General features: G+C 41.2%; 1 protein-coding gene and 1 gene segment (V, D, J or C); one reads left to right on the top strand and one right to left on the bottom strand.

Annotated features, from left to right (window-relative positions):
• Positions 1–7,176: 7,176 nt before the first annotated feature.
• Positions 7,177–9,202, top strand: LOC128514874 (T cell receptor beta variable 7-9-like; the record flags this gene model as incomplete). The annotated part of the segment is given in 4 exon segments: positions 7,177–7,228; positions 7,327–7,665; positions 7,817–7,909; positions 9,099–9,202. Coding segments are annotated over 4 exon segments (588 nt in total), but the record flags the coding sequence as incomplete, so codon positions are not given.
• A 9,984-nt stretch (positions 9,203–19,186) lies between these two features.
• Positions 19,187–27,661, bottom strand: part of LOC128514928 (uncharacterized) — a 35,335-nt gene continuing 26,860 nt past the window's right edge. Inside the window, exon 7 of the mRNA XM_053488843.1 lies at positions 19,187–19,528. Coding sequence (XP_053344818.1) covers positions 19,409–19,528 — 120 coding nt within the window. The 3' untranslated portion in view covers positions 19,187–19,408. The remainder of the gene's footprint in view (positions 19,529–27,661) is intronic.

Genomic DNA, 27,661 nt, shown 5'->3' with positions numbered 1-27,661 from the left:
GGTCGGGGTGTGTTCGATGTCGTGACCACCCACACGCTCTTCAACCCGCTCGCAGTGTCGACAACCCTTTTTGCTGCACGGCCGGCGGGATAACGCATCGGCGTTAGCATGCAATTTTCCCGCTCGGTGCTGAACGGTAAAATGATAGTCCTGCAACCGCTCGAGCCAACGCGCTAACTGCCCCTCGGGCTCTTTAAAACTAAGCAGCCACACTAGCGAAGCGTGATCGGTCCGCAGCAAGAAGGATTGCCCGTATAAATACGGCCTAAAATGCTTAAGGGCCGCGACGACCGCTAGCAGCTCGCGCCGCGTGACGCAGTAATTCTTCTCCGGCCCAGACAACGCGCGGCTGAAGTAAGCGACAACATGCTCTTTGCCCCCGGCAACCTGAGACAGGACGGCCCCCAGCCCTACATCGCTCGCGTCCGTGTCGAGAATAAACGTACGAGCTATATCAGGATATTCGAGAACGGACGACGTAACCAGAGCTTCCCGTAACCGAGTAAACGCACGCGCGTGCTCCGGGCTGGCGATCGTAGCAAAATCCCTCACGAACCGGCGATAGTACGACGCTAACCCGAGAAAAGTGCGTAGCTGCGACACATTTGACGGCTCAGGCCAATTCTGTACCGCGGCAATTTTGGCTGGATCGGTGGCAATCCCTCGAGCGCTAATGACGTGTCCCAGAAAGACAGTTTCTTGCCGCAACAACTGGCACTTTTTGGGATTGGGCCGCAAATTCGCCCACCGGATAGCTAGAAACACCTCCCGTAGGTTAGCTAGCGCGACCGCAAAATCCTTGCCGTGCACCAATAAATCGTCTAAGTAGACGACACAACGGTTGCGAGGGATCTCTGCCAATACTCTCTCCATCAACCGTTCGAACGTAGCTGGAGCGTTGCAGAGGCCGAACGGCATGCGCCGAAATTGCCATAGCCCTTGTCCGATCGAAAACGCGGTTTTGGGTCGTGCTTCCGGGGCGAGCTCTACTTGCCAGTACCCGCTACGCAGATCCAACGAGCTAAACCACGCCGAGCCCGCAACGTGTTCCAGCGCATCATCTATCCGCGGCAACGGATAAGAATCTTTACGCGTCACCTCGTTTAACCGCCGGTAGTCCACACAAAACCGCCACGATTCGTCCTTTTTACGCACAAGTACAACGGGTGAAGACCACGGTCCGGATGCTGGCTCTATGACGCCCGAGTCGGCCATCTCACGCAGCTGCTGCTCGGCTATAGCTCGTTTAGCTAACGGGAGGCGTCTCGGATGTAACCGAACAGGAGCGGCGTTACCTGTATCGATATTGTGCTGCACCAAATCGGTATGCGTGCACTCGCGCTCATCTACTGCGAAAATATCTGCGAACTCGTGCAAAAGGGACTTCACGGCGTCGGTCTGCGTCTGATTTAGCCCCACACTGCTACGCTGCATCAGCTCGGCCATTATTCTCGCTCGGACATCTACCGGATGTTTACATGGCGCGTCCACCGGAAGTTCCGCCCCCCTGGTGCGTGCTACTAACCCGTCCGGCTGCGCTTTGGGCACTAGCAACCTAGCTAAACCGAAACTACCACGCAGAGTCCCGTCCGCGAGAATCAGTACCGCACCCCACCTTTCCAAAATGTCTAATCCCAAGATACAATCATCCTCGATATCCGCCACAAAGAATGGGTGAAAAAGAATGATTGCACCTACTTGTATTCGCACTGTGCGACAGGCCCGTATCCTCAGATAACTCCCCGACACGGTGCGAATGTTCACGGCCGGGTCCGGCAGCACACGACCGCGCTCTCCACGCTCCAACAATCCCCCGCGCAGCAGCGAAACTGTAGAGCCGGTGTCCACGAGCGCCCGCAGCGAAACGTTGTCCAGGCCGCAGTCCACATAGACCCCCGCGCGATTTCCGACACGTCCCGACCGGAAGTTAAATCCGGCAGTTGGGGAAACAAAGATGGCTGTGGGAGGCGGTTTCCCCTCGGCGCCCCCCGAAGCTAGTTTAACGGCTGCTGGGGTACGCTGTCCTCCGGCCGGAGAACGTTGCAGCGGTGGTCTGGCGGTCCCTGGCCTCGGCATCGTCGCGGAAACTCGGAGGCTGGGTCGAGGCCTAGCCGTGACGGGTAGCCCTGTCCCCGGCTAGGTTCACCTACCCAGCGGCCGCGAGCCACCGAAGATCGGGGTGCGCTCAGGTAGACTTGTAAGAAGTTCCAGTCCTGAACTATCGAACTGTCAAGTCCCCAGAGAAACAGTTGCCAACACCAGTCAAGGCCAGAACCATTTTCTAGGTAGAGAGAGAATTATCCCCAGACACCAGACGCATCCCAGAGAAACACACGGGGCATCCATGTGACGAGATCTTCAGCCAGAAGCGGGGCACCAGGATGGGTCAGACAGGTCCGGAGGGCAGAGGGAGTCTGGATCACTGGCAGCTCAGGAACGACATGTGTAGCTCGACAGAGAGAGAGAAAGAGTGAAAGGGGGAGACAGGAGGAGAGAGGAAAGAGAAAGAGGGGGGAAAGAGAAGAAGAGGAGAGATGGCAGTTAGGTATGGTCACAGTCACACAATGTATAATGTGAATGTATATTAACTGTAGAGTGCAAGCAGAGACTCCGGCAGGACTAACTATGACATCATAACTAAAAGGGAGAGCCAGAAGGAAACACAAACATGAGGGCTTCCTAAGATGTAAAGCAAACAATCACCTCACCGTCAGCAAACCTGAGTGATCAATGAGAGTGAGGAACACAGCATCCAAACATACCAGTTCACCATAATACTCTACGTCCATGAGTCCCCCAGATCTGCTCCTTTACCTATGGCAAATCTATTTATAAGAATGCTTGGCTAAATAAATAGGTTTTTGGCCTGGACACTGAGACTGTGTCTGAGTCCTGAACACTATTTGGAAGACTATTCCATAATTTCGGGGCTTTGTAAGAAAAAGCTCTGCCCCCAGCTGTAGTTTTCATAATACGCGGTACTGACAAGCAGCCTGCATCCTTTGATCGAAGTAGGCGTGGCGGATCGTAAGACACTAGCAGTTCACTCAGGTACTGTGGCGCGAGACCATTTAATGCTTTATATGTCAAGAGTAGTATTTTAAAATCAACGCGAAATTTCACACGGAGCCAATGCAGTGAAGATAAGATAGGGGTGATGTGCTCATATCTTCTGGTTCTAGTGAGGACTCTCGCTGCTGCATTCTGGACTAGCTGAAGCTTATTTATGCATCCAGCTGAACAACCAGACAGTAAGGCATTACAATAATCCAACCTAGAGGTAATAAAAGCATGAACTAGTTTTCCTGCATCGTTGAGCGACAATAAATTTCTTATCCTGGCAATATTTCTGAGGTGAAAAAATGCTATCCTGGTAATATTATCTACATGTGCTTCAAATGAAAGGCTTGAATCTATTACACCGAGGTCTTTTACTGTTGCACTTGATGGAACAGAAAGGCCATTTAAAATCACAGTGTGATCAGAAAGCTTACTTCTAGCTGCTTATGGTCCTATAACTAGAACTTCTGTCTTATCAGGATTAAGCAGAAGGAAATTAATTAACTACCAATCTCTTACGTCCTGCACACATTGCTCAACTTTAGTAAGCTGTTTTTTTCTCATCTGGTTTTGCTGAAACGTATAACTGTGTATCGTCAGCATAACAATGAAAACTAATACCATGTTTACGAATTATGTTGCCTAGAGGAAGCATGTAAAGGGAAAAAAGCAGTGGACCTAAAACTGAACCCTGCGGAATGCCAAACTCCACTAGAGAACATGCAGAATAATCACCATTTAAGTCTACATACTGATAACGATGGGTCAGATAGGATCTGAGCCAGGAGAGGGCTGTACCCTTAATTCCTACTACATTTTCTAATCTGTGAAGAAGAATAGTGTGATCAACGGTGTCAAAAGCTGCACTGAGGTCGAGTAATACAAGCATAATTACACAACCCTGATCAGAGGCCAATAGGATGTCATTTACTACTTTAACGAGTGCTGTCTCTGTGCTGTGATGAGGCCTAAATCTTGACTGATACAGTTCATGTATGCCATTTCTATGAAGATATGAGCATAGCTGCTCCGCTACTATCTTTTCCAGAATCTTAGAGATAAAGGGGAGGTTTGATATTGGCCTGTAACTGGACAGCTGACAGGGGTCGAGGTCAGGTTTCTTAATTATTGGTTTGATAACTGCTAATTTAAAAGATTTTGAAACATAACCAATGCTGAGTGAAGAATTAATTATTCTCAACAGGGGTTCTGTTATTGCTGGTACTATCTGTTTAAGAAAATGTGTCGGTACAGGATCTAATATACAGGTTGATGAATTTGAAGAAGAGATGAGTAAAATTAGTTCATTCTCTTCAAGGGGAGTAAAGTATTCTAGGTTCTGATCTGACATGACTAGATTAACATCTGCATCTATTACATTGTTCGGTTTCAAAACCTCAATTTTATGCCTAATATTTACAATTTTATTATTAAAAAAAGTTCATGAAGTCCTCACTATTGCATGATGTTGTTGTGGAGATTTCTGCAGTGGTCTTATTTCTGGTTAATTTGGCTACAGCATTAAATAAGAATCTAGGATTATTTTTGTTATTTTCTATAAGAGTGGAGAGATATGTTGATCTAGCTACACTAAGAGCTTTTCTATAGTTCAGGATGCTCTCCTTCCATGCTATTTGAAATACTAGTAATTTAGTTTGACGCCATTTACGTTCTAATTTCCGAGCGGTCTGTTTTAAAGTGCGCGTGTGATCGTTATACCAGGGAGCAAGTTTCTTATCTCTAATAATTTTTCTTTTGACTGGAGCTACATTATCTAAGGTATAACAAAATGTCGACTCTAAATATTCAGTCGCCTGATCGAGTTCTGTGGGGTCAGACGGTGATCTAATCGAAGTTGGGAACTCTGGGAGATTACTGATAAAACTCTGTTTGGTAGTTGATGTGAATGTACGTTTCATACGGTAGCGCAGCGCTGTGTGTACATTATTATTGTGACACACTTGAATTGAGACAAGATAGTGCTTTGAGATAACTTCAGATAGTGGTATTGTGAATAAATTTCTTATACTTAATCCAAATAATATTATTAAATCTAAAGTGTGACCTGCTTTATAAGTGGGTCCTACTACACACTGATTTACTCCTATCGAGTCCAGTATAGACATAAATGCAGTTCTCAGAGGGTCTTCTGAGTTTTCAAAATGAATATTAAAATCTCCAGCAATTAACACTTTGTCTACAGAAACGACTAGATTTGAAAGGAAATCTGGAAATTCACTAAGAAATTCAGAGTACGGCCCTGGAGGTCTGTAAATGACAATTAGCGGGATCGACTGAGCTGACTTAATATAGTTAAATACACTTATGTTACTATAAAGAATTTCAAATGAATTAAATTTGTGTCCGTGTTTTTGTACAATAGTCAAATTATCATTGTGAATAACTGCGAATATCTACAATAGACATGTGAGACTCCACACTGGACCATGGAGCAATAGAAGGTCTCTGATAAATTATATTTTTTACATTGTGGTTGCTGAGTGCATGCAAGTCAATAATCTGTACAAGAGACGGGACCAGGATGCATTATGGGAAGTAAGACAGTGTTTCTTAGTCAACACATCTCAGCTGTCACAGGTGTAGGTTCAGGACAGGACTTTCAGTTTAAACACACTTCAGTAACTGAAGCTTTAACCAGAAATGTTCTAATCACTGGATTTATAACAGTCTAACATCTCTTACAGCCCTGATAAAGAAAGAATCAAACTCTTTAGTTTATATCTCTCACTTTAAACCACAGTGCTGTTTCCATTAACACTGGCACACACTCTCTGGTGTGAGATGGAAACTAGAGGACACACGTCTTAAACCAAACAGCAGTGTGAGGACATTAAGGTTTTTACCACATCAAAGGAGCTGAAACTGTCGGACTCATAGACTGCAGCAGCACTTTGTCTAAATGCTTTATATAAATACTTCTGAATCTGTTTTATACAGGTTAATCAAAAAAATATATATTTATTAAAAGGTGTGAGATTATACTTTAATGCCCATTATTTCTCTGTTGTTGTGTTCTTTATGGTGGATAACAGGCCTCACACAGATAGAGCACAGTCTCTAGTACAGTTTGAATAAATAGTCTCTCAACATTCTACATGATATTTTTAGAGACATTTTCATTAATGAACTCCAGCTCTTTTGTGTTTTAGTCTGAGATTCTAACATAAAGACATTCAGACTGTTGAAGTGACCCAGAATAAGTCAGTGTGAGCTGCTGATTAAACACTCAGTCTCAGAAACTCAGAAACCACAATGTTATTTCTGTTCATCTGAAACAACTGCATGATGTGAGAGAGCGCTGCTGCAGTCAGTAACACTTCTACACATGTGTTAAGAGCGTTTGCACACTGGGCCTGAAGACTCGAGTCCACTCTCATGACTACTTCTAGCCTTTTTTGGGGGCGGAGCTTATAACCACAGATTTGTTTTCACACAGAGGATTTAATCCGGAGCCATGGATCACTTACAGGGTCAATTCCATACATCACGTATGTGTACGCAACATGGTGGGAAGCTCATCCTTTTAATTATATATTTATATATTTGTTTTTAATTTAGTTCCAGCACTCAAGCAGCATGTCATCAGGAATACAAGTAAACGAGGTGTAAGAAGATTTTAGCCCAGCATGAGAAAGTCTGTTTTTATTTATCAGTAAAGATCCACAACCTCAAACACGGTCTGAAATTTACTGTAAAACCCTTTATTTAATATTTCTAACTTAGACAAATGATTAGTGAAAGGTCCGTACTGAAACTGTACAGCACCCCTCCCCCACAGCAGGATTCCACATTATTCCTCTTTGGGGTTGTTAGATCTGCTGACCTAAAAGCACTTCATTAAACTTCTTCTATCAGAGAGGTTCCAGCACACAGGACTGATAGAGCTCCAGTAGATCATATCTGTAAAGTCATGTGACTCATCACAGCATCAGAATAGACAAGAATTCACTGTGAGCTTCACATCTCATTACAGCTAATGGACCAATCAAATCAGTCCACAGCTTCAAAACATCCAATCAGGTGTGAGTCTGGACCTGGTTTTCTACTGAACACACAAGTTCATTACCTCACTATCACTTTGTCTAAACAGGAACGATGATCACACTCTTTGTGGCTCTTTACTCTCTGCTTTGTCTCTGCACAACTGGTGAGGAACATTTTAAACTTTAATCTAAAATAGTAATTTTCCACATTTCTATATTTACTGACATCATTAAACATTGAATATGAAACACTTTATTACAGGAAACACTTCTGACATCAAGGAGCCTCACGTAAAAACAGTAAAGCTGGGAGAAAATGTAACAATGGAGTGTAACGTTAGTGGGAATAAAGATAATGTATTTTGGTACAGACAGAGATTCGGAGAAATGCCTCAGTTTATGGCGAGAACATACAATAACCCTCAGGGCTACACATTTGCAGAGGAATTTAATGATAGACGCTTCAGTGTTTCTGTAAATGGCAGTAAATTTGATCTCAACATTAATGGAACAAATAAAAGTGACAGAGGAGACTATCTCTGTGTAAATCTTGACGGAACTACACCAAAGTTCACATCTGGAACACGTCTGCAGTTTGAAGGTAAACAGTTTTACTCTGATAACCTGCTAATTCCAGATCAACACTTTAACCAGAATTATGTGTACATGTGCATTAAATGTTGAATATTTCACATTATTCATATTTAGTATCATTTCTGTTTATTTGCTGCTTTTCCAATTTATTTGTAAAGGTGAAGAGATGAAACCCTGTCCTACACCTGGAACACTTAACAAGAACACACACTCTGTTACACACCAGGGTTCAAACAGCAGAGATGAAAAAGGTAATAACAGGATTTTAATAAATTGTCTTTAATTTCCTCAGGGGTGGACGATGTACACAAATCCTTAAATGCTTAAGTACAAGTACTCGCTTTTATTTTTTTCACTTATTAAAAGTTTATTGTAAATAATTATGGCTCTAATTGTATATTATTATTTTGATTGATTATTCTCTTGTTCTCTTTGATGAATATAAATCAGTGTTTCATGTGTTTGGTGTGTAATAGATGGACTGAGACACTGGAGTGTTTGATAGTTTAGCAGAGGTTATGATCACAGCCAGTGGAAGCTGAATCTCAGTTGGTTAAAGTAGAACTCCACTCCACCTGCTAACTGTTTTAAACATTTTAAGCATTTTATTTGTCACATACACAGTATTTTATGCAGTGATATGCTTATGTGAACACTGATGACCAAAAAATAAAATATTTTCAAATAAGAATGTAAATAAGAATATAAATGTACAAATATAGAAATATAGAAAGGGTGGCACGGTGGTGTAGTGGTTAGCACTGTCGCCCTGCACCTCCAGGGTCTAGGTTTGATTCCCGTGTGTGTGTGTGTGTGTGTGTGTGTGTGTGTGTGTGTGAAGGCAAGAAAAACCGTTGGCTCTGTTGTGATCACGTGACGCTTGGCATCAAAACAAGAAGCGCATGTGTGATACATGATACTCGCAAACCGTGTTACTTGCAATCCGAGGTTCCACTGTAAACCCTTATTGGCGAGCTTCCTGTGTTTTAACTTTACCCATCAGTAAGAAGGAACGACATGTTAGTGGAGTATAAATTATAATATTTTAAATGGACTGAAGTTAAAATAAAAGGAATTACTCCTGTGAAGTAGAGATACTTTAATCATTACTTAAGTACAGTAGGGGATTTACATTTACTTTGTTCCTGTCCACCACAGCACATTGTATAACAGAATTTTCTATTAAATAATCATTATTCTGTGAATAAATCTTTTTAATTCTAAAGGTAAAGAGATGAAACCCTGTTCTACACCTGGAACACATGACACCACACCTACTGGTGAGAGTTTTAGTCAAATAAGCTTCTTATCTCTTCTATGTCAGGATTTCCCACTGGTAAAACCTTTATAAATAAATTGTGGTAATAATTTAATAAAAGGTTAATAATTTTTAAGTGTTTTAGCTTTTGATATTTAATTAAAAACATGTTTTCCATACAGGTTACAGCTCTACTGATCAGATGCGTGTGCTGTTCTGGCTCTCTGTTTCTAGAGTTGGAGTTCTTGTCTTTATTATTTTTCCAACGATGCTGATTGTTTACAAATTAAAATACAAATTTTTATAAAATGGAAGAAATACTGATAGTCTGTTAGATTTAACTAAATCATATCACTTTAATTGGGTGGATGTGTGTTCTCTATATATGATTTGATAATCTGGTGTTTACAATAGACTTAAAAATACAAGACTTCAGTGTGAACCTGCAGAATACCTGTGATTTATTTATCTTTTTTATTTTTTAATAAAACCTTTTAAGCCTTTTTTTTTTATTAAGCAGCAGTATGATTTTGTGTCTTAAGCATATTAAAAATAATAATTCAACTTTAATGAGTTGATAATGTGCACTTCATGTGAAAAAAGTCATTTATATACTTTACTGCATCATCCAGAAACAAGTATTTGACATTTTTTTTTTTAAATCTCCATTAATTGATACAAAGGGATGTCTGAATTACAAAATAAACATTTCTTCATTAATAACTTGTACAGTTGTAGAGGATAGCAGCCAAGTTATCTCACAGGAACATAATAACCCACATGGAAAGAACCTATATGAGGATATATGTGCATATATGAAACCTATATGCAGTATATATGCGCATTTATCCTCACCTATATGAGGATATATGAAGCCTTTATGCAGTATATATGCATATTTATGATAATATATATGCTGCATATAGGCAAAATTGAGGTGCATATATGTGCATATACAGGCCATATAGGTCTCCTGTATTGCTTCTTTATATCCACATATAAGCCCTATATGTACATACAAGATATGTCTCCTATACAGCTCATGGCAGGATCTGGTCATTTTAGCTCATATCTCACTTTGGCAACTGTCATACATGATGCGCTCATATTTTCTATTATCAAGGCAATAACTAAGAACTAACAAAAAAAAAGCAAAAAACTTATGTGCAAACACGTGAAATTGGTATCACATGTAATTGGCATGTTATGGAATTTAACTATAGTTATACACATTTTAGAATTTCTGTCGCACTTCATTATCTGCTAATGACCCGAGGCAGGACACGCCCACACGCCAATCACACGGAAATCAGTCCGGCTAATTTACATACTAGGCCACGCCCCCGGACACCGGCATGAAACACACACACACAAAGACAGGCTTGAGTTTACACACAGATTCAGTTTTCTGCACGTTTGGAAGATGACACGCGCTACTACACATCCAAGGAAACTCTTCAGAATGTTCTGGAAAGTGGGAGGAGTTTACATTTACCTCAGAAGAAGACTGTGTGGCCCTGACGACGAACGGGAGCATTTTGAAGAGAGAATCCAGGAGGACACACTGGGTAAGTTATTAAGTCTTATATAACTCTTATTCTGATAATATTAAACTAATATTAGTAAATATTTCCCTCACTTCAGCTAGCTCTTGTCAGCTTGTGTGACACATTGGCTTTCAATGCATTTACATAGTTTAGGTAAATCATGCTAACATGCTGTCTGTAGCACAAACATGATATTTCCCGGTGGCTAAGCTAATGCCTTATGGAGTTTACAGATGTTTATAAATGTTCTAATGTATTTCACCTTGTTTTGGATAGCTTTAGATTATGGTTGCTAATGTCACGATTCGGGTGTATCGGGCTGTTGGTACGCCGTGGGCTTACAAAGGGCAGGCATAAATGCAGAGGGTTCTTTTCAAAATAAAGAGTTTTTATTGACAAACAAACTAATCACATGAAAACTAAACAAACAAAACACTGGCTCTGGAAAACATCACACTGAGGTATTTAGAAAACATACACAGACTCAATAACTCAAACTCACTTGAGGATTCCATAAAACAAATCACATAGGGATACGAGAAACCTTTAACACTCCACATTAGCCCAGAGTGGGGACAGAGACTCTCACAGTCAGGCTCTAATACCCGAGACATACACACACTCGCTCCGTGTTGTGAGACAGGCTCGAATACACACAGGCTCTAATACCCGAGACATACACACACTCGCTCTAGGCTAGACATTTTACCCTAATAGGGCTGTGATAAAGGCTTAAAAAAAACACATCTTATATACACGTAACCCAGGCCCTTGCCGGTGGAATAAAACCTCGTCTGCTACTAAGAGCGCCACACAACACAACCCGCGCTCCTACGAGCGGCGCACACACCCCGCGCTCCTACGAGCGGCGCACACACCCCGCGCTCCTACGAGCGGCGCACACACCCCGCGCTCCTACGAGCGGCGCACACACCCCGCGCTCCTACGAGCGGCGCACACAACCCGCGCTCCTACGAGCGGCGCACACACACACACACACTCCTGCACATCCTACCTACCTCGAAGAGCTATACACACACCTCCACACACACCCGCGGACTCGTAGAGCAGACCCAGGCTTTAGAGCTTAGATTAAACACAGGGAAAACTTCCAAAGAAACCGGGTAAAGACACTAAATACATACAGACGAAATAACTAGGACTGACTGAAAACAAAAGGACACCAGTCACATAATTAACACTCACAAACGACAGCAAAACCAAAAATACACTTAATCACATTTAACATAAACATGCCCTCAGAGCCAGTTCAACCCAAAAACTGAATTCAAACAAAATAAAACAAAAGCCCACTAGACATTATTAATGCTCAACCCAGTTTCCCAGAACTAACAGCTTTTTATAATGTCCCTAATGAGCCACCTCGGTTCAGGTGAACTTCGTCAACACCTGACCGAGGTGCCTTCTGGGAAACTGGGTCTTCTAACAAAACTACACACAAAAAACAAACATAGCCACAGTGCCCCCTAGGGGCAGTCCCTTACAGCTAATATGTATTTGGCTCCGTTTTGGTTAGCTTATAACACTGTTTCATATCTTTATCATTAATCTGCATTTATGCATAAAATCCTATTAACTATTGGGAAGCAAGAATCAGTATAAAACATGAAAAAGTTTCTAAAAGTTGCCAATAAATTAATATTGTGATGTGAAATTATTTTTCAGATTGAAAGGGCTCTGGGGTGTTTTGCCAGGCAGAAGCGTGGAGAGCAGCCCGCCTTGCCACCTCTGCTACTGCCATGGTGCGGAATCTGCTGCTGGGCACCTTCGACTCGGAGACTTTGCTGCAACCTGAATGGTACAAAACATGTTCCTAATCTCTTCTGTCCTTGAAAAGAAAAAAAAAAAACAAGTCAGTCATATTCTGTGGAATAAATTATGTTTGTGTGCGGGCCATCGCTTTTTTACTTGCCATTTTTGTATTTTCTTGGACCTCAAGAAAACGTGATGTGTATATAAAAAAACTCTTGCTTTCTCCACCTTCATTTTACCCCCTTTAATAATAATTTTGAAATATTACTTTAAGGTGGAAAGCCAACCAAAGGGGATGGGGAGCAGCTGGTCGCGTTTATTAGGCATTGGAGACTGCATAAGGTAGGGCACCCATTATTGTTACTGTATCTGCTTGGAACCTATATACTAATTCATCGCTTGCTCACTTCTTAATCCTACTTTTCCTCTTCTAAAGTCACATTTCTGGGGTATTCCGGCAGTCACCCGAGGGCAGACAGGCACATCTATCAATTTAAAGCTCACGGAGCTGAGAAGGTCCTCAAAATATATTTTTTTCTTCCTGTTGAGTTTTTTGTCTTATTTTTGTTCTTGTACTATATTTTTTGTTCTTTAACTATTTGATTGTTCTTAAGAAAATAAATAAATTAAATTTCTACATTTTGGGCTTTTATTTATGTTGTCTAGCAGCTATGGATTTTACTAATTTTACTAATATATAGGTAAAACATATAGGTGAATATATACACATAGGTACATGTATGCATGTATATATGTGTGCATATATGCACCTATATGTTTACCTAGATTTCAGTAATGCGTACATATATGTGTACATATATGCATACATATATACGTGCATATATGTACCTATATAGGTACATATATGCACGTATATATGAACACATATATGTACACATATATGTACATATAATATAGGAAAACGGCACATATATTAAAAACCTATATCAAAACCTATATTAAAACATATATGTTTATATAGGTTTTTTCCGTGTGGAAAAGACTGTTGTGGTGAAGTATTCATCACTACCTGAATGAAACATGCTCAAAAACATTGCTAACAGCTTCTGACACATGTTAGAAAGCATGAAGCGAATACCCCTGTTAGCCTGTTCATATCTGCTAATTCAGTGAAGCACATGGATGTTAGCTCCTTTTAAGCTAACATCAGTTTTATTTAGAAAAAAGATATGTACATTTTAGCTTGTGATATAGTTAGCTGTATGTTAGCCAGCTAGCTAGCTGGGATTGGTGCATGTGATGATGATTTAATACAGGACACTAAAGTGTAATATGATCCAAATTTAACAAACTGTACAATGTTCGGAAACATGTGGAGATTTTAATACCCAGGGTCATTCCCTGTAAATATTCATTAACTTTTTCCAAAAAAACATTAAGAGAACCGCTGTAACCCTCAAATCACATCAATGCCAAGTTTGGATGCCACAGTGTCTCATGTCATCATTTTACATCATTTTTTTTTTTTTTAAGTTTGAACAATGTTTATATGAATATGATGTAATTTGGTTCTTTAGTAATCATGGGCTACTTGTATTTATGAGTTTTACAGAAAATAACTTGTATGTCAACTTATCCAAAGAGGACGATGGTCAGTGTAGTCCTGCATGTGCATGTCAGTGGCTTCACAGGTGCTTTGGGAATAAGATCCATTTCTTTTTCAACCTTTTACTTTTTGCACGATTCTTGTCATGAGCTGCATCTCAAGTAATAAACCCATCACTGTATGTTAAAAATATATTTATTAAATCCAGAAGTGTGGCACATTCTAGAATATTACATAATATACATAATAAAAGAAAATTGTTAATGTTATCACTTAGTAATGGTCTAGAATAGTACAGAAGTATGTAATTTAAAACATAGTTTATTTGTTAAATTTTTTACCACACTGTCACATGTTCCTACACTGTCACTCCTGTCTTTATGGTCTTTTCACACCAAGTGCACATGTCATGTTAGTTGTTGAGTAAAGCCTTCGCACCAAATAACTGTAGGATAAATATAGCAGTTTGGGCTGCTGTCAGGGTTGCCAGATCACAGTGACATAATCCCACCTATGCAATGCTTAATACCAACCAAACTTGGGGTTTTATGAGCAGAGCGTTTGGTGTGAGTGAGTATTATAGCCGCAGAGTTTTGAATATATTGTAATCTGGAGATGGAGCTGGCAGGTAGACCAATAAAAGGCCATTACAAATATTAATGCATGATGATATGAATGGATTTATGCGTAGTTAAAAAAAAAAGAAGTCCCTCAAATAAGGCCACAAAACACATTTATAACATATATATACAAGACTTTTGTGACCTGGATCTTGTAACCTGGAGTTTTATTTCAAAATGACGTGACCATATGTGAGGAGGTGTGAATGATAACGACTGTGTAGCGATTCACAGTTCAAATCACATCATCAAGTTTGCTGATGACACGACCGAGGTGGGTCTCATTAGCAAGAACGACGAGTCAGCATACAAAGAGGAAGTGCAAAGGCTAATGGACTGGTGTAAAGACAACAACCTGTCTCTGAATGTCGACAAGACAAAGGAGATGGTTGTTGGCTTTAGGAAGACACGGAGCGACCATTCTCTGAGCATTAATGGCTCCTCATCGACAGCACCAAATTCCTGGGTGTCCATCTGGAGGAGAATCTTCCCTGGTCCCTCAACACCAGCTCTTTGCACAAGAAAGCCCAACAGCGTCTTTTTTTCCTGAGAAGGCTGAGGAAGGTCCAGCTTCCACCACCGATCCTCACCACCTCCCACAGAGGGACTATCGAGAGCATCCTGAGTGGCGGCATCACTGTCTGGTTTAGGAATTGTGTCATATGTACAAGTTTTATAAAGCTGCCGATCTCCGTTTCCAGCCGGACTTCCTTCCTAAGTCTCTCCAAGTGAAGCACATGTAGAAAAGTATAACCCTTTAACTATTCCTGTACTGTGTCTGGGAAATATGGAGCAGTAATGAATATCTAGAGGGTTGGTCTAGAGGGTTTAAATTCAGCAGCACCTTAAGTAAATAAGTTAAACATTGGCAGTCCTGGTTGCTGGATGCTGTGTGTGTGTGTTTATGTGTGTGTGTGTGTGTGTGTGTGTGTGTGTGTGTGAGAGAGAGAGAGAGAGAGAGAGACACACATTGGTTGTGTCATTTATAGCAGCGCTGCTGAGTTGCTTTACACAGATGTGTGTTGAAGATTACCTCTTTCTGGAAGCGGCTCGTATTCCACAACACTCGTAAACCAAATTCAATTTTCCCATAAGAAATAATGGAAACTTAATTTATTCGTTCTACAGCCCAAAAAAAAGAATATATCAAAATAATTAATACAAAATATAAAGTGAAAATTAAACAAATTAACCTGCACTTTACCTTTCAAAAAAGTAAAAAATAAATGCCGACAGATAAGTGTTTCCGTTTGTGAACGCAGGCGCTGTGTATGTGTGTGTGTGTGTGTTACAGTAGGTTAAAGTAATTGAAGATTCTTGCTTTCAGCCCCTCCTGTCTCCCCCTTCTCATCTTACACATTAAAACCTTCTACTCTCATTTAAACACACACACACACTCATTAACGGAAAGACTATTTTTCTCTTCTAAATTATTAAAGCTTCTCCGCTTTATTTTAATGTTGCTCGCGACAGCGTAACAGCCTGTTAATCCATGCTCGTGTAATGATGAGATGGACAAACTGGTCGATGCCTGTTCTTTTATTTGCTGCATTGTCAGGTTATAGTACAAACTTTCGGGTGGATCCTGCACTTAAATCCAACAAAAAACCACTGAAGAACAAAACTCTATATTCTAGCTTACATCGCGTTCACACACTGCATTACCCACAATGCATCTCCCGCACTGGACTACACCTCCGTAAACAGTGGTCATAAATCAACGTCTCTCTCCCGCTAAACTGTTTTATCTGAAAATTAGCAATAAACATCGCTAATGACACTCGTGTGAGTGCAAACTAACAGAATCACTGCTGTAAAGTAAAACAAACAAACAAATGACCCAGCACCTTAACTCTGAAAAGATTTGTGACAGAGCAGAGTTTCTTTGGAGAGCAGAGTGTGTGTCTCTCGCCTCAATTTCTGTTCACGTGTGTGTGTTTATGAACGGGGCTTCACACACTCACATAGCCGGCAGAGTGTCAAATTACGCTTGCGCGCACACACACACCACGATAAGGAAGAAAATAGATTTTTAACCTCTGTATTGACAATTTATTTTGCTTTACTCGCGCGCACACACGTGTGTTATAAGATACAGTACACGTGCTGTACACACGCGCTTCCAAACACTACATAAAATATGTTTTGCACACACACACACGGGGTCACAGTGTTATAGTAAACAGCACACGCGAGCACGGATGTTGATTATACCAGTAAGAGACAAGCACTAAGACCCAGCGGGGGAGACGATTCCGCAGCGCAGGAGAGAGAAAAAACGTTGCCTCAGTTGTAATCACGTGACACTTGGCGTGAAAACAAGAAGCGCATGCGTGAAACATGATACTCGGTGCTCGTAAACCAAGACAATGCTCGTTTTTCAAGTCAAAATTTAAAAATACAGTATTTGCTCATCTTGCAGAACACTCGTAAACCGCATTACTCGTATACCACAGGACCACAGCCTAAATCCTGTTTACATGGAATAAACCTGATTCTGAGCAAGTTTAAGCTTACGTACCTATTCCTATGACAAGATCAGGATAAATCCACAACAATCAAATCCAGCTAACTGAGTTAGCGACGTATGAAGAACAGACCCCAGGGACTGGGATGAGGTTTACACAAAGACAGTAATAAACCACAGCTGTAAACAAAAAGACTAGACAGTGAAACAGGATATGACAAATATCACAATTAATGTCCTAATTAAAACACTCATACATCATTGTCTATACTGCTTTATCCTGTATTCAGGGTCGTGGGGGGCCTGGAGCCAATCCTAGGAGACGTGGTACACGTGGTACACCCTGGATAGGGTGCCAATCCATCTCAGGGTACACACACACACACACTGACTGGGAATCAAACCCAGACCCTGGAGGTGCAAGGTAACAGTGCTAACCAACTACACCAACATGCCACCTCCCAATTCAAAAACAAAAATCAACACCACCACAAAACACTCTGCCACAGAGCGCGCTCCAAGGGTTATTCCTGACAATACCATGTAATGCTTTTCACCTGTGGCTTGAGAAGCGACACCACACATGTAAGGTCTCAAATTGCTTTACTATTCACATGACACAGGACTAATGGTACATTTCAAGAAGGACAGCAGAGAAGCAACTTTTCTCCAGGAAAAACATTATGGGAATATATATTTTCTTTTGGTATTGGATGGCTGAGGACTGGAGTAAAGTCATTTTCTCTGATGAGTCCCCTTTTCGTTTGTTTGGGGCATCTGGAAAAAAATCAGTCCTGTGTCATGCCAACAGTAAAGCATTCTGAGACCATTCATGTGTGGAGTTGCTACTCTACCAAGGAGGCGGGCTCACCCAACTACTAATGCTTCATTTGAATATCTTATGATGGACATCACTGAGCTGAATGTAACTCAGGGTTACCAGAACTTTCTTGTTGTTCTGGATCTGGTAAATATGTTGAATGTTTTCCTAGCAGAGGACAAGGTGCACTTACCGTGGCAAAAGACCAGAACAGAGAGGCTGAGGAAAACATCGAACTTACAAGTTGTCAGTCAACTGAACATATTTTGTCAACAGAGTCATCACTTATGTAATCATTCTTTTTTGACAAAACTCAACATCTGCCTAAACAATCTGAATTCACAGGAGCTGTGGATCTGCCTAAATGAGACAACAAGACGGCCACATAAGAGTGAGCAGGGGCGAGAAATGCAAGAACCCACATGACACACCATGAGGAGACTAGTGGAGGAGAGTCTCATTAATAAGCAGTAATGAGAGTAGATTTAAGTGTCCAGGCCAAGATTAAGAACACTCTTACCGCATTTGTAGTTAAGAGTGTAACTGGTTTCAGCAAGGCTCTCTTACCCTCCCCCGATCTTTCCTGCCCTACTTCATCAATTGCAATACACTCACAGCAGGTTAGAATGGGTCCATGTATACAGAAGACACATCTTCATGACATTACTATGGATGTTACTTATTATGTGAATTATTGAACAGATAATAATTGCAACACAAGAGACTTTACATTAAAACTGGAATGAATTCTAAGTACAGACTCAGCGAGCAACCTTTTGGCTGTAGAGAGCTGAACACTAGCAGCACAACACACCCGTCACACAGTTAGGGGCAGTGAGTATGATCACATCATCATATTCACACACACACACACACACACACACTGATTGCTGTTATTACTTTTCTGTTCAATAGTTTGCACGTGTCACTTTATTTTTGACTGCGGAGCTAAATGTCTGTATTTTATGTGTCTATATTTTTCTCAGTTTTTATGACTTTTAGCTGCTTCTATTTTGATCTATACATTTCTGTTATTCTTCTGACTTATCCCTGAGCTTTGGCTATACAGATGTAAATATCTCATGTCAATAAAGCACCACTGATTCTTACATCTTGAATTCAGAAATGACTGACTGAATGCTGATATTCATAAACTCTTCATCAGCTCATAATTTCCTGTTAACACAACTGCACATTATAGTATAGTACAGGTCTAGATGAGAAGGTATTTATAATCACACTTATTTATATCTGTTGACACCCAGATGAGGATGACCTCTATTCTGAGTCTGCTTCCTCTCAACACATCACTGGCCACAGTGTCCGGGGACCACAAGGATGTTACGCCCCTGGATTAGTGATCAGGATGTAACATATTTATAAACATATTTATTAATTGAATATAAAAACCATGTCCACAATTTTAAAGATAAATACTAAAAAAAACATCCAAATGTTAGACATTTAAGGGAAAAAACAGGGTGTAGAACATTGAGTACAATCAAAGGTTGAAAAAGAAATAAAACAATCAAACAATAAAGATCTATCAGGTAGAGCAAATTAATACAAGAAAACAGTTTGGAAATAATAATGAACGTTTCAATAATGAAAATGTTTTTGTCCGAATAACACATCTGTGTACAAACTGGGATGATTACATTCATATTGTTTTTCAGTTCTGACTTGATTTCTCTTTATTTATTTTATTTTAACTTGTGCATAAACGTCTTGATGGCTCGTGTCTCTGGATGTTCTGGAGGATGAAGGTTTCTTAGCAAAACTCACAGCTGCATAGTTCAAGACATCTTCATCATCAGCCTGATAAAGAACAAGAGACGTTTAAAAAAACAAAGTGGATTAAAATAGGAAAGATAATGATTACATTGATATTCTGTAAATAGTTATCTATTAAAATTCTCTGTACATTGTGGATTGTAGGTCAGATGTGTATTTATTTAACAGAACAAGAATCACAATGAATAGAAGACTGGATTACCTGATTGGTGGGAGTTTGATGGTTGTTTGATGAAACACCTGAACAATAATACACACAAGTAAAGTTTAAATGAAGAAAGCATTTACATTTTAGTGGCAAAATTATACAGTAACTCTATAAATAATAAAAAACAACAACAATAATAATAATGATGATGATAAAAGTAAACAAACCTTTTCCTTGCAGTTTAAGTAAAATTCCAACCAGAGCCACAATTACAATAACAGATATTATATTGGTGGCTATTAAGGCAAAAATCTGACTTGTAACTCCTGAAATAATAATAAATGAAACAAATAACGCTTATAAAAATATTGGATTACACAGGGAAGGTTTAAAAAAAAATTCTAAAAGCAAGTTTATTTCATTAAAACTCTTACTATTTCCATTACCTGAAGCAGGATGTGTGATGTCCTGTGCTCCAGGTGTAGAACAGGGTTCCATCTCTTTACCTTTAGAAATTATATTATAATATTGATTTATTCACAGAAGAAGGTTTAATTTATAGAAAATTCTGTTATACAAGTGCAGTGGTGGACAGTAACAGAGTAACCTGTTACTGTACTTAACTACAGTTAAACCTTAGATTGCGAGCATTATTTGTCCCAGAAATGTGAAAATTTTAATCCAAAGCACTCATATATCAAAGTGTATATCACATTTACCCCATAAGGAATAATGCAAACTCTGATGACCCAAAAATATTCATATAAAAATAATTAATACAAAAATATGAAGTAAAAATAGAACAGATTACCCTGCACTTTATTTTTGAAAAGAATTGGCCTGACGTTAGGGAGAAGAGACGAGAAGGAGGAGAAGGAGGGGGTTAATGTATAGGACGCCTTTCACACACACACTAACTAATCGTTCTACACAATAACCTCCTTCTCCTCATCCTCTTCTCTCTCTCTCTCTCTCCTTTTTGTGTGACTTAAACAGTGAAACTCTTAAATGACCCTCGCGTTTGCCTCCTTTTGAGGGTTTGGTGGAAATGTGACGTTGTGTGTTGTCGTTAAACAGAATCATCTCCCGCACTCCTACAGACTTATTAACCTTTTACTTTACGGGGATCGTTATTGCAGTACGGTTACTAAAGAACAGTCACACGTGGTCACAGTGTTATAGTAAACAGTACACACACACTAATGTTGACTATACCAGTGACTCACGCACAATGAGACCGCACATGGGAGATGATTACCCACAATCTCACAGCCAAGAGAGAAAAGAACCATTAGCTCAGTTGTGATCACGTGACACTCGGGAGATGAAGCGTGTATGTACTACTCATATTGTAAGACCTCACTTGCTTTTCAAGTTAAAATTTATTTTTGATTTTGCAAAAAACTTGCGGACCAAGTTACTCGCAATCCAAGGTTCCACTGTACCTTTTTTTAAGTATCTGTTCTTTAGTTAAGTATTTTTATTTTGGGGGACTGTAAGGGCCATATTTCATTCTTGTGATTTGTTGTTATGTTTATCTTATTTCAGTTTATTAGTTAAGCATTAAGCATTAAGTATCATACATATAATTTGTATTGTGACATCATTTCATGTGTTGTTCTGTGACATCACCCCACAGTTATGCAGTTCCATGTCTATCACGCATGTTAGTTGTAGTTGTTGTTAAGACACGGAAGGATACAGAAAGGTGTGGAGCACACAAGCTTTTGACCGTGATAACGTGAGACAGTAAGCAAAAAGGAATACAGTAAAATAAGTTGTTGTAACTGTAATCTATCGAAGCTACAGAACACAGCAAGCGACTTGTCGTGACTACAGTGGATTTATGCAAGAAACTGTAACAACCGTTGTTTTTGATGTTGAAAATAAACAAGAGACAAAGAAATCAACGAAACGTCTGATGTCGTCAGTGACACTGTGTAACTAAAGACACGCGTCAGAACTTGTGAATAATATGCACCTACATTAAAGTCAAAAGCTTGGCTCCACCGCAGAAATGAAGATAAGTGATTTAAGATTGTGAAGAGCGCGCGTGCGACTTCAAAAACGCGCATCAACCGAAACCGAAAGCGAGAAGAGGACTTGCCTGCCTTAAACTTCACCATGTCACACGGCGAGGACAACGCCGCTATCGCCGAATCTGAGCAGGTGATGGTGCTCGACGAACTGAAGAGCGCCAGAGAAGGCAAGTGGAGTCAGTTGACTGTATTATACAATGAACTAGAGGCGCTTATGGACAATGCTTGTAATTTGCATGACGTTAAAGCCAAGCGCCGCCAATACAAAGCGCTGCTAAATGACTTTATTGAAAGTAATGTAACAGTGCGATCGTGCGCAAAGGATGAAGAGCGTGAAACCGATCAGCACCACTGGTATCACCCTAGATTAACGCGCTGCACAGAATTCATGATAAGAGTGGAGTCGTGGATCGCGGACACTAGTAATCGCTTTAAGCTGTCTCAAACAGTTGACGATGGAGTTTCGCCAAACGACAGTGTGTCAATGGCGGAGCGTAAGACGCCCGCCCCCCAAAGGCAAGGAAGCGTAACGTCAGCGGCATCTAAGAGGTCCTTAACGTCAGCAGCATCCGAAGCTCGACTAAAAAAGGCAGAAGCCAACAGAGCAGCTTTGCTGGCTAAAGCAGCAACTTTGAGAGATCGGCAGGCGCTGGAGCTGGAGGAAGCACAATTAAAGGCTGAGGAAGAGCAATTGAAAGCAAGACTAAAGGTTGAGGAAGCACAACTAAAGGCTAAACAAGCACAATTAAAGGCACAAAAGGAAAGGCTGGAAATGGAAACGGCGCTTGCAATGGCCGATGCTGAACTAAATTCTTACCAGAACCGCAAAAAACAACATCCTGCCAGACGGAGCGTGGTCGTCGAAACGAGTGGTGCACGCCCCTCGGAACCAGAGCAAAACGACCACTGCAACCACAGTTCGGCAACGGAATACCTCGAGCTGCCATCACGCCTCCGAGCAACCCACTTAAGCATCCCAGTGAGTGCCAAACCCATAATGTCAAGCACCCTAATGGAACGGCCCACCCAAGGTAACGAACACTCACTTTACAACACTGACATAGTGGAGCCTCAGGGTAGGATGCCACTTCAGGCAGATCTTACAGAAATGTTTGCAAAGAGTCAGAGGCAACATTCCTTACCCTCGCGCAACGTTTCTCCATTCTATGGTGACCCTCTTGAGTTCACGTCCTTCGTAAGAGCCTTTAAACACGCCATCGAAACCAACACTGATAGCAATCATGATAGGCTGTTCTTTCTCGAGCAGTATACTGAAGGACAGCCTAAGAACCTAGTGAGAAGCTGCCTGCTCATGCCAGAACATCGTGGCTACGCAGAGGCTATGAAACTGTTACATGACAATTTCGGAAATAGACAAATAATCGCTACAACGCTGATGCAAAAGGCACTCAACTGGCCGGAAATAAAGTCAGATGACGGAAAGTCGCTAAAAACTTTCTCCCTGTTCCTAGTAGAATGTTACAATACCATGTCAAGCATTAACTACATGGATGAGCTAGACAATGCTACCAACTTGAGAGGTGTTGCCTCAAAACTGCCCTACAAATTGCGTGAAAAATGGAGAAGCCACGTATACGAGTACGAAGAGCGCAATGAAGAAACAGCTAAGTTCGTGCAGCTGATGAAATTCGTAGAACGGGAAGCAAAGGCAATGTCTAACCCACTTTTTGGAGACCTGAATGTTTCGACTAGTGGTACAACGACTAGTGGTAAAAAGCACAGCAGCAAATCCTCTCAAGGATTCAAGCCAAAAACTGAAGAAAAGAGGGGCAGCAGCTTTGCGACCGGCGTAAAACAGGTTGGTAAAAATCATAGAGACTCAATCACAGTAAAGAGTAGTGGTGCATTAGTTATTAGTGCCTTCACTAAACCTTGTGCATCCTGTGAGCAAGATCATACCCTAGACGAATGCCACAAGTTTAACAATGAGACATATAAGGTCAAATTGGACTTTCTAAAAAAGAATGGATTCTGCTTTGGCTGTTTAGTAAAAGGACATTTAAGCAAAGACTGCACGAAGAAAATTACATGTCAGTTGTGCTCAAAGAAACATCCTCGCATGCTACACATTGCAGCAAAGGACACAGCTCAAGCGATCGTAAAGGCTGACGAAACCGAACCAGTTCAAACATTGCCCGTTGCAGCGAGTCACGAAACGAGTGCGTGTATCGGGGCTGGAGATGACTGTATTCTCTCCATAGTACCTGTTAAAATAAAGTCCAAAAAAGGCAACAAGACAGTAAAAGTATACGCCTTTATGGACCCAGGTAGCTCTGCTACATTTTGTACAGAGTCACTAGCAAGGCGATTAAACGTACAAGGTAAAAAAATTGACATCATGTTAAGCACCCTGAACGCGAAGAAACAAGTAAAAAGCTATGTGCTTACTGATCTAGAGGTTAGCAGTCTGGAAGAAAACACCTTTGTTGAACTCCCCAAAGTGTTCACACAAAAGAGTATCCCAGTCTCAGTGGAAAATATTCCACAACAGCACGACATTGATAAGTGGCCATACCTCAGCGAAGTAAAACTGCCTTACATTAATGCTGGAGTTGAAATTCTCATAGGTAACAAAGAGCACAGGCTCCTAGAACCATGGCGAGTAATTAACAGCAGGCACAATGGGCCATATGCAGTAAAGACTGCTCTTGGATGGACCATAAATGGACCTCTTCGAGAGTCGGTCGAGGAAGGCACATGTGACAATGAGCAAGTGAGCGTTGCAGTCAACAGAGTCTCCATCGAAAGTGTGGAACAAATGCTGATACAACAGTACAACCATGATTTTCCTGAACGGAACTGTGATGACAAAGCTGAGTTGTCACAAGAGGACTATCAGTTTTTAGACTCTGTAACTAACTCCCTGCAATTTACCGATAATCACTTCTACATCGGTCTCCCATTTAAGAAAGCAGCTATTCAAATGCCCAATAACCGAAGCGCAGCCATGCAGCGCGCACTGAACCTCAAACGGAAGTTTAAGCATAACCTCTCCTTTCACAAAGAGTATTTAAACTTCATGAATGACATGTTTGAGAAGGGTCATGCAGTCAAGGTCCCCACACCCCACCTAAGTCGACAAGACGGGCAGGTGTGGTACATACCTCACCATGGTGTGTACCATCCTCAAAAGAAAAAGCTAAGGGTAGTCTTTGACTGTGCTGCCAGCTATCAGGGAATATCATTAAATAGCGAGCTTCTGCAGGGACCCGACCTGACAAACTCACTCATTGGGGTGCTCGCACGCTTTAGACAAGAAGAAGTTGCCATGATGGCAGATGTGGAAGCCATGTACTATCAGGTCAGAGTTCCGGAAAAGGACACAGACTTGTTGCGTTTCCTGTGGTGGCCGAACGGAGACGTGAGTCAGGACTTGGTTGAGTATAAAATGGTTGTTCATTTGTTTGGTGCAAAATCATCTCCAAGTGTAGCTAACTTCGCCCTTAGGAAAACAGCAGAAGAAAACCGCAGCAATGCATCTGCCGAGGCAGTCAACACAGTACTTAAAAACTTTTATGTAGACGACTGCTTGAAGTCTGTCTCTAGTCATAGTCAAGCAGTTGCGCTATATAGTAATCTCACCAAACTGTGCGCAAGTGGAGGGTTTCACCTCACCAAGTGGGCAAGTAATAGTCGTACATTGCTAGCTTCCATCCCTGAGGGTGAGAGAATTAAAGACATGAGGGACTTAGATCTGAGTAAAGACGTACTCCCTGTTGAGAGGGCTCTAGGGGTGCTGTGGTGTATTAATTCAGACACGCTCAAGTTCAAGATTAGTTTAAAAGAGCGGCCTGTGACTAGAAGAGGAATCTTGTCAGTCACTAGTTCAATTTATGACCCCTTAGGCTTCCTTGCACCAGTCATACTGCCAGCTAAGATCTTAATGCAGCAGTTATGTAAAGAGAGACTCGCTTGGGACGATGACATTCCCGAACAATTTATAAAAAGATGGAGGGCCTGGCTACACGAGTTGCATCAATTGTCTGAGTTTAGTGTAGCAAGATGCGTAAAACCAGTTGACTTTGGAGTCACAAATACAGCACAACTTCACCACTTCTCAGATGCAAGTGAAATGGGATATGGAGTTGTCTCATATATTAGGTTAGTAAATGCTGATGGACTTACACACTGTGCATTCATGATGGGGAATTCTCGCGTAGCGCCCTTGAAACAAACTACTATCCCCCGAATGGAATTGACAGCGGCAGTGGTCGCCGTAAACAACGACAAAATGCTGAAAGGTCAACTGGAAATAGAACTGCTGGACTCTGTGTTTTGGACCGACAGCACAACTGTTTTGAGATACATTGTTAATGAAAAACTTCGCTTCAAAACCTTTGTCGCTAACAGAATCTCCATCATACGAGAGTCAACCAAGCCACAGCAGTGGAGGTACGTCAACACTTTAAAAAACCCAGCCGACGCTGCTTCCAGAGGAGTTTCCTGTGAAAAATTCATGAAAACCAACAATTGGATCCATGGTCCGCCCTTTCTTAAAACACCAGAGAGTAAATGGCCTGAAAACATTCACGATCTGTCGACGAAAGAGGATGACATTGAGATTAAACACTCAGCCTCAGCGAATCTCGTAAAAACTACAGAGAGCACAGATGCCGTGAGTAAACTGATTAACTATCACTCCGACTGGTATAAGTTAAAAAGATCCGTTGCCTGGATTCTTTGCGTTAAAGACATGCTTAAACAGAGAACGAAAAGGATTAAGGGACAGGCAAACAACTCAATAATAGAAAACCATAAGTCTCTATCAATTAAGGACTTAACAAGGGCAGAAAACGAAGTCATTAAGTTCGTTCAAAACCAAAAATTCAAAGACGAAATTTCCATGTTACAAAAGGGTAATGCTTCCGTAAAAAGAAACAGTTGTCTCTCCAAACTAGATCCAGTACTGCAGGATGGAGTGCTAAGAGTAGGAGGACGTCTTGGTAGGTCTGCAATGCCTGAGCATGCAAAACACCCTGTCATTATACCCAAAGACTCACACATTACAACTTTAATCTTAAGAAACACTCACGAACAGGTCGGACATTGTGGAAGGAATTATATGCTTTCAAAATTGCGGCAGAAATACTGGATTCCGACAGCAAATTCCCTTGTGAGAAAGTTTCTGTCCAGTTGTGTGACATGCAGAAAGATCAGAGCGAAGAATAGTGAACAAAAAATGTCAGAACTGCCACGCGATAGAATAACACCAGATCACCCACCGTTCACTAACGTAGGGGTAGACTATTTTGGACCCTTCGAGGTCAAACGGGGTAGAAGTAATGTTAAAAGATATGGCGTATTGTTTACTTGTCTGACAACAAGAGCCGTGCACATTGAAGTCGCGCAGTCATTAGATACAGACTCCTGCTTAAATGCTATTCGACGCTTCATGTGCAGAAGAGGCCAGGTGTCAGTTATGAGAAGTGATAATGGAACAAACTTCATAGGCGCTGAGACTGAATTGCGTAAAGCTATCCAACAGTGGAATCAGTCAAAAATTGAAGGCGTCCTCATGCAAAAGGGGATACAATGGATATTTAATCCTCCTGCTGGGTCTCACTTCGGTGGAATATGGGAAAGGCAGATAAGGTCAGTTAAAAAAATCTTGAGGTCTGTACTAAAAGAACAAACACTAAACGATGAGAGCTTGCACACATTCCTGTGTGAGGTGGAAGCTATAATAAATGACCGTCCCCTTACCACCGCTACAGACGATCCCACAGACCTGGAGCCCCTGACACCTAACCACCTGCTGCTGATGAAAAAACAGCCAAACTTGCCTCCTGGTCTTTTCAAAAAAGAGGACACTTACGCACGTCGCAAGTGGAAGCAAATTCAGTACCTTGCCGACCTATTCTGGAAGCGATGGGTGCGTGAATACTTGCCCTCGCTTCAGGAGCGCCAAAAATGGTCTCAAGTGAGAAAAAACCTCTCGATTGGAGACGT

This window comes from Clarias gariepinus, chromosome 27, assembly GCF_024256425.1.
Source record: "Clarias gariepinus isolate MV-2021 ecotype Netherlands chromosome 27, CGAR_prim_01v2, whole genome shotgun sequence".
In the NCBI taxonomy this organism is placed as follows: Eukaryota; Metazoa; Chordata; class Actinopteri; order Siluriformes; family Clariidae; genus Clarias; species Clarias gariepinus.
The sequence above is the reverse complement of the archived record's forward strand: the minus strand, read 5'-3'. Positions and strand labels throughout refer to the sequence as shown.